Here is a 15893-nt window from a genome sequence, read left to right as displayed (position 1 = left end):
CAATCTACACAATCTAATCTTCTAAAAAAAATTCATAAAATTAATTAAATTTAACAACACCTTGCAACATCGCTCTATATTCGCTCACCCGTATACCCGAACGTGTCCGTATTATTTCTGTGACGTCACCGGTTGTTGTTTACACGTTACCATGGCTACCGGGTTGGCCAGAAAACCCCTTTCCGGGTTTTCATCGCAAGGGGGTGAGGGTGAGAGATAGTTTTCCAGTAGAAGGGGTAGGATAGTGTTGTGAAGCGTGAAAATTTTTGCCTGGGAAAACTTGAGACTTGAAGTAAAGAAAAAATAAGTTTTTTTTGGTAAAACAAGGTGAGTAAAGTAATATACTTGTTTTGTATGTAAAAAAGAATGAGGGTATGTTTGTATTTGGGGTATTCATCAAAATCTCATGATTTTTTTTCGAAAATATACAGGAATTTGATCGATATGTTGCGATGAGCTCGAAGCTCACGTATTTTGAATTGAGTTTCCACACGCAATATAGTTTTTCTTTTAGAATTTCCATAGCAACTTCAACGAAAATAACTAGTTTTCTAGGTTGATAAACCTCTATAAACTAACTAAACATGAAAAAGGGTCACCTTAAAATTTTCATTTATTTTTAAGTACGATATATTTTGTGCTATTTGACCGATTTTGATGATTTTTTAAGCAATTTGTACTTAAATTATTTGACTTTATAGACTCTTTTTAATTTAAAAATTTCTAGATCCCATGTGTGTATTATACGAAGGAAAACAAAATGTTGATGTTTTTGTGAAAGTTTGAAACGCTCTGTACAATGATTTGGCAAAGAAAGGAATTTAAAAACTACTTTATCATCAAGGTGCATATTTTCTCGATATTTTGTTTTTTGATTTATCTCAAAAGCTTTATTATGAGATATTCGCTTTTGAACAAACAGTAACGTTAAAAATTTTAAAAAATCGTAACTCCAAAATTACAGTAGCTAGCAAAACGCGGTTTTCAATTTAAGATTAGGAATAATATTTGCATCCAAATTTGTAATAACATCAAAATCAGTCAAAGTCGCAATTTTTGAGATAAAAAAATTGAAAAAAATATTCCTTTACTTTGAAACTATATAAAAGTGCCTACCAACTTTTTATTAACATATTTTAGTATGGGCGGCTATACGTGCCTCCCGGAGCCATTTTTTTTTAGTGTAAAAAGAGACCAAAAAGCCAAATAATTTAGCTACAAATTGCTTAAAAATTCACCAAAATCGGCCAATTAAAACAAAATATATTGAACTTCAAAGTACATAAAAATTTTAAGTAACTTTCATGATTTAAAATTAAAAGTATGAAACAAAATTATCATAAGGTCTTCTTATTTTTAGAAGCACATTTTCTTATGCCTGCTTTAGCTTAAGGGTTTAAACAAATCAGATTATATCAATCCGGTTAGAGCAAACATTCGAAATGTCATTTATACTGTACGATCGAAAAAAAACGGCGTCAAAGACGGCTGGGGAATGGCAATCGATGATAATTTTGTCGAGGTCAAGCTCTCGATGTCACTTACTTGGCCCGTACTCTTTTAATTATTTTTATTTTAATTTTTTTTTAAATAGATTTGTGTATCTGGAAACGTTCTATCCTTATTTAATTTTTCTTGTCAATTGACAAAAGTTTTGTTATTGACGTCTACGATATTTTTTTTGACCAGACGATATTTAGTAAATGACATCTAGAGATTGACTATTGATTGATTTAATCAAAGTTGTTATCGATTGTCATTCCCCAGCCGTCTATGACGCCGTTTTTTTTCGATCACGCGGTTAGTTTATATATTTATTACTTAAAAATATATTTAAGAGAATTTAAATAAGTGTTATTTTATGTTGTTGTTTTTTTTTTCAATATTTAGAAATGATCTCACATTTCTTTATTTAAATCAATGATAGATCTGTCATCAACTAAAAGTACTCAAGTGCTCGTGTTGCCTTTGTCACTTACCTGCTTGTTTTTCCATTGGTAATAATTTATATAAATACATTGTTAGTAACTATTTTTAATGCAAATATAGGTGTGTTTATGTGCTCTTCAATAATATCCTTAAAATAGATATGTCAAAAAATTCACCTTTTTATATATTTTTTAAATATCTGTAATTATATACAAATTTTCAAACAGGCAACTACTAATAGGTATAGAATCGTATACCGGGTGTTGAATCGTCGGACGGGACATAGGATCGGGACATATCGTCGGACCGGACATAGAAAATCCCATGTAAATTTTAATGGGGTCAATTATTGACTTCCCTAATTATTTTAGAGAATAATTCTATTTAGGTTTAATGAAGAGCACTAAAACCGACATTCAAAAGAATAACTTTAGATATTTTTGATTAGCTCGTTTACGCGTTATCGCCGATTTCTTTTTAAATATTTATCCTGTCTTATGGCCCTGTATTTACTTATGAGCACTAGTCAAGGTAAAAGATAACTCTCAAATGAAGTTGTCATTTCAGAAATTTACCTATTTAGTGCTTTATTATTATTGAAAACTCATTCCTACATCGGAAATCTTAAAGATGTATTTATAAATACAAATTAATATGAATTAAAGTAAAATAAAGTAATCAATTACAAGGTTAATTATAGTATTATTACAATATTCAATAACTTATTAGTTTAGGTACTATTAAATTGTTAGAACTTTACTATTATTACTTTATTTGCTTTAGGATTTAAGAAGATGTTCAAATATTACTCCATCGAATGCTAGACAATAACCCAGGCGATCAAAAAATTCTCTTCTTACATTCGCTAGTTGGTAAACTGAAATTCTATTGCATTCGGCAGAAATAGCATTTTTTAACTGGTCTAGATTTGGGTATTTTTTATCCTTGTATATCCTGTTTTTTAAATGGCCCCAGAAAAAGAAATCATTTGGCGAAATATCAGGAGACTTTGCTGGCCAATTTACTGTATGATTTGGGCCAATAACGTTTCCATTAAAACGATTGTCTAAATATTACTGAACAGCCAGGGTACTATGTACCGGGCAGCCATCCATTTGGTACCAAACTTCCTGGTTTTCCCTAGCGGCATCATGTAAAGCTGGTAAAATATAATTTTCGAGTAGTTTCAAATAATATTCTGCATTTAAATTTCGCGTAAGAAATAATGGCCCGATAATATTGTGTCCGAATATCCCTGCCCAAACATTTACTTTCTGTGAATATGGCGTCCTTGTTTCGACAAACCTGTGTTGGTTTTCTTTGTTCCAATATCGATAATTTTGAACATTGGGTTCATTATTTAAGGTAAACGTGCATTCGTCAGTAAAACATATGTTTTTTAAAAATTCCCTATCCGTGTTTGCTCTTTCCATCATATCAAAACAAAACGCCTGCCGCCGTATTTCGTCCCCATCTCGTAGCTCTTGGTGCTTTTCATATTTGAAGGAATAGTATTTATGTCGTTTCAAAATTCGAAACGCTGTAGTGTGATCTATTCCTATTTCATCCTCAAGTTTCCTTGTGCTGATCTTCCCATCGTTCTCTTCCACGAACAATAAAACAACCAAGTCGATCATTTCTTGCATCTTCTCTTTGTTCCTGCCTTGCTTCACATCTGCAGTTATTTATTAGGGTACCTTTGGTCTCAAATCTCTGGATATTCCTTGCGATTGTAGATTTTCCAGGTATCGGTCTATTCGGATACAGAGCAGCAAACATGTCCTACACGTTTTGATAACTATTTCTTTGATAATACCATTTAATCATCGATACTTTTTCTTCGCTAGTGTAATTCATGGCTAATATTTTCGATGTAGGTATGAGTTTTTAATAATAATAATAAAGCACTAAATAGATAAATTTCTGAAATGACAACTTCATTTGACGGCATATTTTCAACACACAATTTCAAGAAATGTAATACAAAAACACGAAAATTTAGTTTTTAAAAGAACTGTTGGTAAAAAAGTTTGAAGTACAATTTTTAAAAAAATACTATGAAAATAGGCAAAAAACGAGAATTACTCACAAAGATTCAACAACAACACGATATTATACAAAATAATGACTGACATTAGGATAAGTGTCAAATAATAAACGACAACCTTGCTGAAAACGGCGCAATATGACCAACATAGCGATAATAAATTCGGTTTAAACTAATTTTTGCAGCTTTAATCTAAATAAAAGATCTGTTACAATCATTTGCTCTATAAAGTCAAAATGAAGAGCTGCTTGGTATATTAAATTATACAACAATTTTTTTTTCTAAACAATATGAACTGATGTCAGACACAGCCTAAAACTCATATTTGACAGATAATGATGACGTAACGATGAACGATGGCTGAACAGTCTTTACAACTAATGAACTAACAATAATTATTCACTTGCATAAGAACTCAATAAACTAATTTGAAACTAAACGTGTTAAAGTAAATTTAAATATAGATTGCAACACGTTGCAATGGTATCACCCTATATTCTAATTTTCTTAATTGCGGAATCTAATTGAAGAAATAAAATTACTTAATCGGCTAATTAGGTCTAAACGTCTAAACTAACACTAAAATTGGGACTTTCACGCCATGTATTCATTGATCAAATTATATCGATAAGTTGTTACATTAGACTAATACACCGTATGATCGAAAAAAACAGCGTCAAAGACAGCTGAGAAATGACGATTGATGATAATTTCGGCATTTTTGTCAATCTCTAGACTTACTTGTTTAAAAATTAACATTATAGATAGATTTAAAAATGATATAACGTTTCCAAACTCACAAATCTAATGCAAAAATTTAAAAATCATTTTTACTCAATATAAAAATAAAATACAAACCTTCTTAAGCGCCATTAAAAAATAAAGAAGAGTACGGGCTAAGTAAATGGCGTCTAAGGCTTGACCTCGCTAAAACTATCATCGATTGTCATTCCCCAGCTGCCTATGACGCCGTTTTTTTTTCTATTACATAAAAAAATAATGAAAAAATTCTTCAAAAATTATTACAGGCGTATGAAATAAGCTTTACGTGCGATAGTAAAAACCACAGAATAATTAATGAGACAATGCATAAAAATATAAAGGAGTATAGCAAATTGATTAGTTTTGCATGTTTTTAATTTATTTTATTATTATTAAGTAAGAATGATATTATACAGTATGTCTCCATATAGTCTCTACAAAAGGAAACACTTATTTTATTATTGACATTTTAAAAACATGAAAATATAGTTGAATTTTTTGAAGTCCTCAAAATCCAAACGCGTTTTAATGGTAATCTATACTTAATATATAACATCCTGATTAATCACGATCCGGCTCAAACCACTCAACGTAAGAAGCTCAATTTTGGCATACAGGTTGATTCTAGGGTGTAGAGGTTCGATAAGAAGGGATTTTTCGAAATTCCAGTTCCAAGAGGGTGAAACCGCCCCTCAAATATTACAATATTTTTTATTTAAAAAACGGTCAAGTTTCCGAAAAAACGCTTAAACACGTATATTTTATTTTGTTTTTACGTATTTTAAGATTTTTTAAAAATGTATACAGGGTGTTTCGAAAAATCTGGTCATTGATTAATCACGATCCTGCTTAAAGCGCTTGACGTAAAAAGCTGATTTTTGTAAAACAGATTGACTTTAGGGTGTAGAGGTTCGATAAGAAGGGATTTTTCGAAACTCGAAATCTAAGGGGGCGAAACTATCCCTCAAATATTAAAATATTTTTTATTTAAAAACCGGTGAGTTTTTCGAAAAACTCTTAAACACGTATATTTTATTTTGTTGTTTTACATATTTTAAGATTTTTTATAAATTTATACAGGGTGTTTCATAAAATATGACTATTGAGTAATCACGATTCTGCTTAAACTGCTTGACGTTTAAAGCTGATTTTTGGCAAACGGATTGACTGTGGGGTGTAGAGGTTCGATAAGGAGGGGTTTCTCGAATCTCAAATTCTAAGAGGGTGAAAACGCCCCTCAAATATTACAATATTTGTTATTTAAAAAACGGTTAGTCTTTCGGGAAAAGGCTTGGACAAGCATAATTTATTTGTTTTTTACATATTTTGAAATTTTTTAAACAATCATACAGGCGGTAATTTCTTAACCACGATTCTGCTTAAACTGCTTGACGTAAAAAGCTTATTTTTGGCAAACGGATTTTTCGAAAGTCAAATTCCAACGAGATGAAACTACCCCTCAAATATTACCAGGTTATATAATAATATCGCCATATTGTTTTTTCTCATGCTGACATAAATGTGAGAAAATGTTATCCAGTTTGTATGTTAATGGAAATTCTTGCTTTGCTTTATCATCACCATTACATATGATTATATAATTCGATGCGAACGAAGTCGCTGGTACACGCTAGTCTAATTTATAATTTAGTTTTCAATCTTTGATGGACTTTTATTGGTAGAATTCCAGCAAACGTGTGGTCTAGCAAGCCATTGTATATTAAATAGTCACACAATTAATAGAAACTCAATTAAGTTATGACATAAAGAAACAAAAGGCAAACCAAAAACTATTATAACTCCATAAACCCACCGACAACATCGTCTTTTCTAAAAAGACTTAAATCTTTTTCTATTTCGGAATAAAGGTTTAAATCACAAATCATTTAGAAAAAGACTTAAATTTCAAATTTTAAGTCAGCTTTCGAAAAATGACTTAATATCAAATGACTTAATAAGTCATTAAAATGATTTAAATCAAATAAAGACTTAAATCAAATACAGACTAAATCAAACAAAAACTTGCAACTCTGTATGGAACACAGTGTATATTAAAAATGTCATCATTTTAATGATGCACTCAAATGAATGTATTTAAAGTCGGAAATTCTACACTTAAATAAAAGCGAACACTTGTCTGCTAAGTTGTCCTAGATTTCTTCTAGTTAGTTTTGTGAAATCTTCATTGTCTCGACCGAAGAACAATACAGAGTAATTAGCTTACATTGGCCAATTATTGGTACCACAATAAAAAGAAAAAACAGTTTATTAACCATAATTAATACAGACCAAAAAAAAATAGATAAAATATTAAAAATATTCAATAAAAATTTTAAAAATATCAAAATTGAAATTATTTTATTTAATTAATAAAAAGTAGAGTAATAATAAGACTATTACAAAACTAAAAAACGTGATAAAAAAAATAAAAAAAGTAGGTAGGGGACACCCGGGTTTGAACCGGGGACCTCTCGATCTGCAGTCGAATGCTCTACCACTGAGCTATATCCCCAACTTGATAGAAAATGCATTTTACTCGCTCTTAAACCAAATTGTACTTAAAAAAGTTATTTTTAAAATGCAGTAAATTTAATATTTTAAAAAAATAATCAATACATATCAGTATTGACAAAAAATAAATATGTTGAATAGATAGTTATTTGGCCGAAATGGTAAATTTAGGACCTTTTTATTTTTTTTAATTAATCATAAAATTTTTCTTCGAAAAAATGCCGATAAAACAGTTTCTGTTGAACTTTTGACACAAAAACATTTCAAATTCATGATTTCAGTCTAAATCATAGATAAAAGAAAATAATCTACTATTAAGATAGATATGAAACTTAATAGTAAAATTTTGGGTCAAAGCGCCCCTCCGTGTTTTTAGTGGAGACTACGTTTAACCCAGCGCCTTCGCCTTTTCTGATGTAAAGGTTTTTTATGTTTATATTTGAATTCAAAGGATTTATTTTTAAAGTTACACTGATATATTAGTATATCAGAGTAACTTTAATAAAACATAAGAATATATATATTTTACAATTTATTTTTTTATTTATTTTACAGAGTTTCATGTAAATGATCGTAAGTCGACTGGCTGTCTAATGAATAGACCGAGATTTATAGAAAAATCAAACAACGAATACATACCATATATTTTTCTTTTATCTAAGATACATACCTTATCGTCTTTTGGAAACACGTACATTTTTGCAGTTTTGTTAGTTTCTTTGCAAGATGCAACACAACAAGAAAACACCATTTTTACAGTTAATAAATAATAAAACTATTTCTGACTATGATATTTAAAATTTAGATAGATAGAAAATTAAAAAACAAACCAGTATTTGCAAACGCAGGCCCAAATTCAATAAAAATCAAAATTTTTCCTGCGAAAATCAGGCTTTTTTCACTGAAAAGGTATTTTTTGATTTATCAGCAGTCATGGTCAAGTTGACAATATACAGGGTGTTTTCGAATTAGTCTAAAAAAATTATGGTGTGATTCCTCATGTGTTCTTAAAACAATTTTTATCTAACCATTGGGTCTAAAGTACTTCCTTTCTGATCTACAGGGTGTTAAAAATTAAAAAACTGCTTAACATAAATGGTACACCACTGCTTTTTTAAAGAAAATATATTTTTTATTGACTGGCCATCCTTTTTCAACAAAATTGATCTTTTAAGTTTTTCTTGTTCATCAAACGGTTGTCGAGAAAAAAATAAATATACTTATTAATAGCCCGGCTTAATACATTTTCTAACGATTTTATATTTTTTAGATTAATTAGGAAACACCCTGTATATGCATATCACAGGCAACCAAATAAACTAGTAACCTCTAAAAATTATTTTTCCTACCACTAGCGACATACCGTGTTTTTAGTGTGTACTAAATTATTTTATCAAAATTTCACCATATAAGTTTCCAGGCAATGGTCTAAATTTAGTCTTGTGATTTAGTCAACATGTCTAATTTTCGCCAATGTCGACAGATATTGATAATTTCGATTCCAAATATCTCGAGAACCATTACTCGTAGCGATTTTTACCAAGAGACCTTTTTTACTTAAAAAAAGTTGTAAATGTATATTTTTTACTCAGTAATTTTATATAGGTACGGACGAAAAGTTATTACTCTTCAAACCAGTAAAAAATATGCAGGTGGCACCCATATGGATGGCACCCCCACAAGTAGGAGTCATATTGACATCAAAATCAAATTTCTCATGTAAAAAAACTCCCAGACACCAATTTTCATCCAACTATTGATGTTACTTCGGAAATTATTTGGAAAAAAACAAAATAAAAATGAAACTTCTACACCCTGTATCTCCGAAACTACGAAACTATAAGCATTTTAGGACATAGGTACATTTATACAAACCTCATATATAGAAAGGAAAAATACAGTTTTTAGGAAGTGTATTCCGGTTCAAGAAAGAGTTAAATAAAGATTGGCCATAACATTAAGATTCTTTGCAACTAGAGACTCACATACCAGTTTGGGTTATTTATTTAAAGTTTCCAAGCAAAGCATTTCAAAAATAATACCAGGCGTACATAAATAGAGTTTTTAAAAAAAGATCAGATTATAAGATAAGTAGGCAATATAAATATAGAGTTATATTTTATTAAAGATATATTTAATATTATTAACCCAAGAACAAAACACAAATATTTGTAATTCTGAACAAAATAAAATAAAAAAAATCATGCTAGTATCATCATACTGCAGTAAATACCGAATCCTATGAATGAAACCAAACTAAAAACTAACAAACAACGCAAGTGTTCGTTTGGCCTGCTCACCAGCAATGTAGACGCGGCTTAACGATTCGTTCGTTCAAATTTTATGGATTCAATCGAACGAACCGTGTTATGAGCGATGAATCGATTCACCCCATTAATTTTTAATACTCGTTCAAATGAACGACTCGTTCAGTTTCAACCCACCCCTACTTCAAAAGCTAAAATCGCATAGATAGCTTTGCAATCTCATGCAATTACATGCAAATTATTTCTTATATTCCAGGTTGGATATTAAGCATGCGTTATGCCTCGACTGGATAGCACCAGACCAAGGTTCCTTTGGCTGGTACTGTTCCTATCAAACATCAACCCAATCTACAATGGATTCGCATGTCTTAGTAATCCATGTCTTCACGGAGTGTGCTTGGATGACCTGAACTCAACTTATTTCTGTTATTGCATAGACGGATACACCGGATTACAATGCCAGACGAATTGGAACGACTGTTGGTCATCGCCTTGCCAAAATGGCGGAGTTTGTATCGATGGAATTGCCAGTTTTAACTGTACATGCCCACCAGGATTTGTAGGTATGAAACGATATTACATAATATGAAACTCCCCCACTACTATCATCATCATCATCATCATCATAATTTTCTGCTTATTCAACCATTTCCAATTGTGGTGTCGCCTCCCTCACATATTTACATAATCTCTTTGTAATTTTTTTTTAAAAATACATATACATATTTGGTTAAATTCAAAACATTCATTTGTAAGACACTCTGTATACATAAATTGAAATTATTGATTTCTAAAATATTATTGGCAAACTAGGGAAGGGGAAATCAGACAAATAACAGCGATAATCAGCATCATCATCACCATCAACGAGCCTGACAAGACCTCCCTCAAATCTTTCCACTCTTCTCGGTCCTGTACCACTTGGATCCGGTTTCCCCTAAATCTCTTTAAGTCATCTGACCATCTTCTCGGAGGTCTGCCTCTGTTTGTGATAGCATCCTGTCTTGGCCGCCATTCTAGTATTAGCTTGGTCCATCTATCGTCCGTTCTTCTGGCAATATGCCCAGCCCAGTTCCATTTGAGTTTTTTAAGCAGATATATAGCATCTGTTATTCATGTACGCTGTTTTATAACTGTATTGAGTATCTTGTCTCTTAGAGATACACCAAGCATTGCTCTTTCCATAGCTCGTTGGGCTACACGGATTTTTTCTATGGACTTTTTCGTCAGTGAAAGTGTCTCTGCGCCATATGTAAGTACTGGCATGTTGTTGCTGGCATGCCTTGTTGCGTGTACTAATAATTTCCAACCATGCCTGGTCGAATATCTTAGCAAACAAGTGTGCAGTCAAAGCCAAAGAATGGTATAACTCATAGTCTAAAGATATTGGCACCAACCGTATCAACTCTAGCTAAGTAGCCTCCCGAATCCAGGGACAAAACCTCTTCAGTTGTGAATGTTTTAAGTGTGTTAAACCTTAAACTTTGGTATGAAGACAGTATTTGTATTATTATCATTTCTCTTTTATTAATGTTCAGATCAGGATTGTTGGATTCTTTGGAATAGTGATCAAGGTTTTCTCTGACGTGCTCTTTTGTAAGATGCATGATGATGATGATGATATTAGGCATTTTAACAATACATGTGAATGCTTCAACTGTGCGGCCAGCCTAAATAATATACAAGTATACAAAGACTAAAAATAGGTACAAAAAGGCTCTGATATTCTAAACTAATAAGGGATAAGAGTAGTATTCAATCCTATTTTCTAGGGGATTTATGTGAAGATGATTTCAACGAATGCGAGAGCAATCCTTGCTGGAACAACGGGAGTTGTATAGATGGCCCTAACGGCTATTTATGCCAATGTCCTGTTGGATATTCTGGAGTCCATTGCGAAATTGATATAGCTGTGTGCAATATTACCGAAGAAGCAAGATGCTTCAATGGAGGAGTTTGCGTTGAAGGTCCAGGAGATACATTTTCGTGTAGATGTCAACCAGGTGAGGCCAGTGGCGGCTCGTGGGTATAAAAATAGCTCGTAGGTATAAAATTTTTTGGCGCATTCACCATTTTGTCAACATTTTTTAAATTATTATTTGAAAAATTTTTGGTGTATTCATCAACATTTTTTTTTTGTTATTATTTATACACTAATACCTATAATATTTTTCTTTTAGTTTGGGCTAAAACGCATTAAGTAAAAAGAGATACAACTAGTTTTCGATAAACACATTATTTTGCATTCCAGTGAAAATATAATTAAATTTAAATTAAATATAATAAACATTATATACAGTGTCCACCATAAAGTTGGATCAATATAGACGTTTTTTTTTATATTAGAGTTTTAGAAAATCTTTTTGTGGCAATCACTTCTGCTTTGAAAACAACTTAAAATGCACGTCAAAGTTGACAGCTAACATCTGGTTCGATAATAAAAAAGAGTGTAGTATTTAAAAGAAACTGTAATATTTAAAAGAAATATTTAAAAATTGGTTAAATTATTATTATTTCAAAAAAGGTGACAAACAAAATTATGTTTCAACTTTGACTTGGTGCATTTTAAGTTGTTTTTAAAGCAGAATTGATTTCCACAAAGAGTTTTTTTTAAACTCTAATACCAAAAAAAAACGTCCATAGTCCATAGGTATGGATTCAACTTTATGGCGGACACTGTAATTATTGAATGGCTTCCCCGAAAAACGTTGTACCCGAAATTTATTTCAAAATGGAGATTTCAGTGAAATAAGGTTGTAATTTTCATATAACGTTTTTTCCTCGGTTTTTTCACTGAAATTTCGATATTGAAAAAATTGTTGGTTACAACCGAGGGGCCAATCAATTATTATGCAATTACTACATTAATTATTATTACATTGTTTACTAAGCAATATTAACCAAAATAAATTTGACTTATTTATATTACTAACCTTACTAATTTTTTTAAATCAGCTCAATTCTTCTGTTCTTTATTGATGCAAACTTATCAGTAATATCGTCATAAATCGGATTTTCACTCATAAGTTCATTTAAAAGTTCTTTGTGAAGAAAATTAACAAGTTAAATCAACAAAAACCATTAACAAACAACAATAAATAATCAACAACAACTTTGCAGTCTTTACACGGTTAATTACTCACCGAATAGCCGAATATTAGCATAAAGGAAGACGAAAGCGAACTGCCCAAAAACTCATTCACATCGGTCGCCGATAAAAAATTGCGGGGCGGGGGATTTACATTCTGCCGCTAGGCTGACGTCACGTTACCATGGAAACCGTGCAGCCACTTGGCTCACAAATATTTTTAGTTCACTTCTTCACTTGTGGCTTCGTTATTTCCGATATAATTTTACATATAAAATGAAATGGCTTCATTTTATATGTAAAATTATATCGGAAATGTCATCGATCGTCATATCATAGCCATCGCTGACGCCGTTTTTATTAGATCATACGGTATAATTAGTGGCAAAAGTTAAATATTTGTTAAGTTTTTATACTAATTGAAAATTGCTACCACTAATTTTGACGTTCTGCTGAAATGCGAATGCCTTACATTGAAATTAAAGGAACAAACGTCAACGCTAATTGAAACCAGTAATTTATTCGAATAATTTCGAGGTCCTGAATGAAACTTTAAGACCTAACTTATTGGATCTGACTGAAATGTTCAATATATTTTTCAGGCTGGGATGGAATACTGTGCAATAATGAGATAGATGAATGTATGTCAGCTCCCTGTCAAAATGGAGGTGTTTGCATCGATCTACACGCAGACTATGAATGTGCTTGTCTTTTTGGTAAAATTAACGAAATTATATTTAATTATTTAGGATCATTTGTTTACAAAGCTATATCAATATTGTTATTAAAAATATAATCGAGATTTAAAATTTGCGCAATTTAATGATGTTTCCGATGGTTTTAATGATAGTTTCCGACGATACCAATGCTTGTACTCCTAATTTGTACCACCCTGTATACTTACGATTTTCTTAATTAGGATATACCGGACATAACTGTGAAGAAGTAATGCAAATATGCAAGGAAAGCCCGTGTAAAAATGGCGCCCTTTGTATTCTGGAAGAAAACCATTCTACTTGCTATTGTGTCCCAGATTTTCACGGGGAACTCTGTGAACTTCAATATGACGAATGTCAGCTTGGACCCAGGTTCTTTTTTAGATTTAAATTATACCGTATGATAAAAAAAAACGGTGTCTAAAGCGGCTGCGGAAATATAATTCATGTTAATTTTGGCGATGTCAATATCTAGACCTAAAAATCTTGTCAAAAATTAACACTAATTATAGACGAATTAAAAAAAAAAGATTCCAGACATAAATCTATTTCCAAAAAAAATATTTTTTTCTCAAATCTTAAACTACACCATCTAAAATTATTTTTACTCAATATAAAAATAAATTACAACCTTCTTAAGGCCAGCTGGCAGTAAACGCTATTAGAAAATAAAAAAGAGTGCGGGCCAAGTATATGACACCTAGGGCTTGACCTCGCCAAAATTATCATCGATTGTTATTCCCTAGCCGTCTTTGACGCCGTTTTTTTTTCTCGATCGTATGATATTACTGCTTAAATTCTATGTTTTTTTTTATTTTTTTTTTCTAGGTGTCTAAATGGAGGAACTTGTATAGATGGCATAGACAATTTTACTTGTTCTTGTCCGCCTAATCTTACTGGAGTTTTATGCGAGTGCCTTATCGTGGATAACAATCAGTTAGATTGTACTTATATCGTACCACCTACTACAACAATTGCATATTCTAATGTAACCATGAGTACAATCATATCAAGCTTGGACACAACTACTGAAACATGTAAGTTTAAAAGCATTTCAGAGAGAATTATATTGATGAGCAAATGCAAGACCAAAACCAAGGCCCTTTTGGTCTTGGTCTTGGTGTTGCTGCAAATCTTTGTCAAAGCAGAAACTATCGAAGCGGAGGTTCCGAGGAGAACGGGAGTTTATATCGAAGTGAAATTTTGCGTACATATGTAGGTTAATTGAAAATATTTTATAAAAATATACAGAGTTATAGAGGGTGTCCCCAAAAAAAATTACGCCTCGAAGTTGTGTTTTTTGTAATGGCACACCCCATATATTAATTGATTTTCGGATTATAGGAAAAAAATAAAGCAAAAAAAGAGTCTTATTAAAGAAGCATATGCCTAAAATATAAGGATTTTGACATATTTCACATTTTGTGAAAATGAAGAGTAAATTTTAAATTTCAATAACAGCTACCTAAAATTTTACCCTTTATAGGTAAAAGATATTTGATAATATAACTGATATTTAATTACTATAACTATTGTACGTTTAACCAAATTAGAATGTGACCCGAAAAGTTATACAGAGTGAGACAAAATTAATATGGAACATTGGCCACATTTAAAAGCAAGTTAGTTCTTTATTTTAAATAGAATACCCAGTATATTATTTCGGTGTTCAATGGGAAATGCATACATCTTCAAAATATTATTAAGGTTGCCTACCCCTCAGACAAAGATTTTCCTAGTTATTTTAATTTTTATGATTTTGCGTGTGTAGATCTTTATTATTTGAAAAAATCTAGGGTGGGCCTTTTATTAATTTAACAAAATTTAAAGGATGTATAGTAAAATATTACGGTAATAAAAAGATACACGTTTGAAATATATTTTAATTATTACAGAACGAAAACTAGCAGTGGCGTAACTATCGATGTGCCGTGTGCATTTCCATATCTATCACATGCTAATCTTTTTACATGCGAATGATGATTTCACATGCGCTTTCACATGCGAATCAAGCAGAATCCTTCTGTTTCTGATGAGCATATATATGAAATGGGTCAGGTTCTATACCTTAAATACCCCGATGCCTATACGATTTCTTCTCAATTACTCTCCTTCAGGCAATGTTTCCGAAATAATTTGTATGAAATCAATTGCATTTTTGAACTCACTGAATTTAATTTAATTAAAAACCTTTCATTGTCTTTCTAGTTTCAGCGAGATTTTAACAGCGTGTCATATTTTTCTCACCATACCTGTTTCTGCAGGGGCGTAGATAGGTGTATGCTATGGGGGTGGTACTATGATTAAGTCGCAAAAAAAGTCACCGTCGGAATTTTTTTGTCGAATTAAAACGACGGCGATTTTTTTGTCTTCAAAAAGATATAAAAACATAACACAAAAATTAAAATATAGATTTGTAAATAACATAAACAAAAATGAAACAACGACGTTTATTAGTTAATTTTCTATAAACTATAAAAAAAACTCTAAACTATCAAAAAAACTATAAAAACTATAAACTATAAATAAAACTACAAAACAAAATCAAGTTTTCTAGTACGCTGTTTGGAAAA

At 31.2% G+C, this 15893-nt stretch overlaps 1 protein-coding gene and 1 non-coding gene across 2 annotated transcripts in view; one reads left to right on the top strand and one right to left on the bottom strand.

The window, feature by feature from the left end:
• Positions 1–164: 164 nt before the first annotated feature.
• LOC115877985 (protein eyes shut-like) overlaps positions 165–15893 on the top strand; it is a 45064-nt gene continuing 29335 nt past the window's right edge. Inside the window, 6 exon segments of the mRNA XM_030894370.1 lie at positions 165–327; positions 9773–10079; positions 11289–11519; positions 13207–13320; positions 13524–13692; positions 14149–14357. Coding sequence (XP_030750230.1) covers positions 9794–10079; positions 11289–11519; positions 13207–13320; positions 13524–13692; positions 14149–14357 — 1009 coding nt within the window. The 5' untranslated portion in view covers positions 165–327; positions 9773–9793.
• Trnac-gca lies at positions 7179–7250 on the bottom strand. The gene has a single exon. It is a non-coding gene; the product is annotated as a tRNA-Cys (tRNA).

This window comes from Sitophilus oryzae, unplaced genomic scaffold (assembly GCF_002938485.1).
Source record: "Sitophilus oryzae breed Bouriz unplaced genomic scaffold, Soryzae_2.0 scaffold_1000_pilon_pilon, whole genome shotgun sequence".
NCBI classification, from domain to species: Eukaryota; Metazoa; Arthropoda; class Insecta; order Coleoptera; family Curculionidae; genus Sitophilus; species Sitophilus oryzae.
This window is presented reverse-complemented; position numbering and strand designations above follow the sequence as displayed.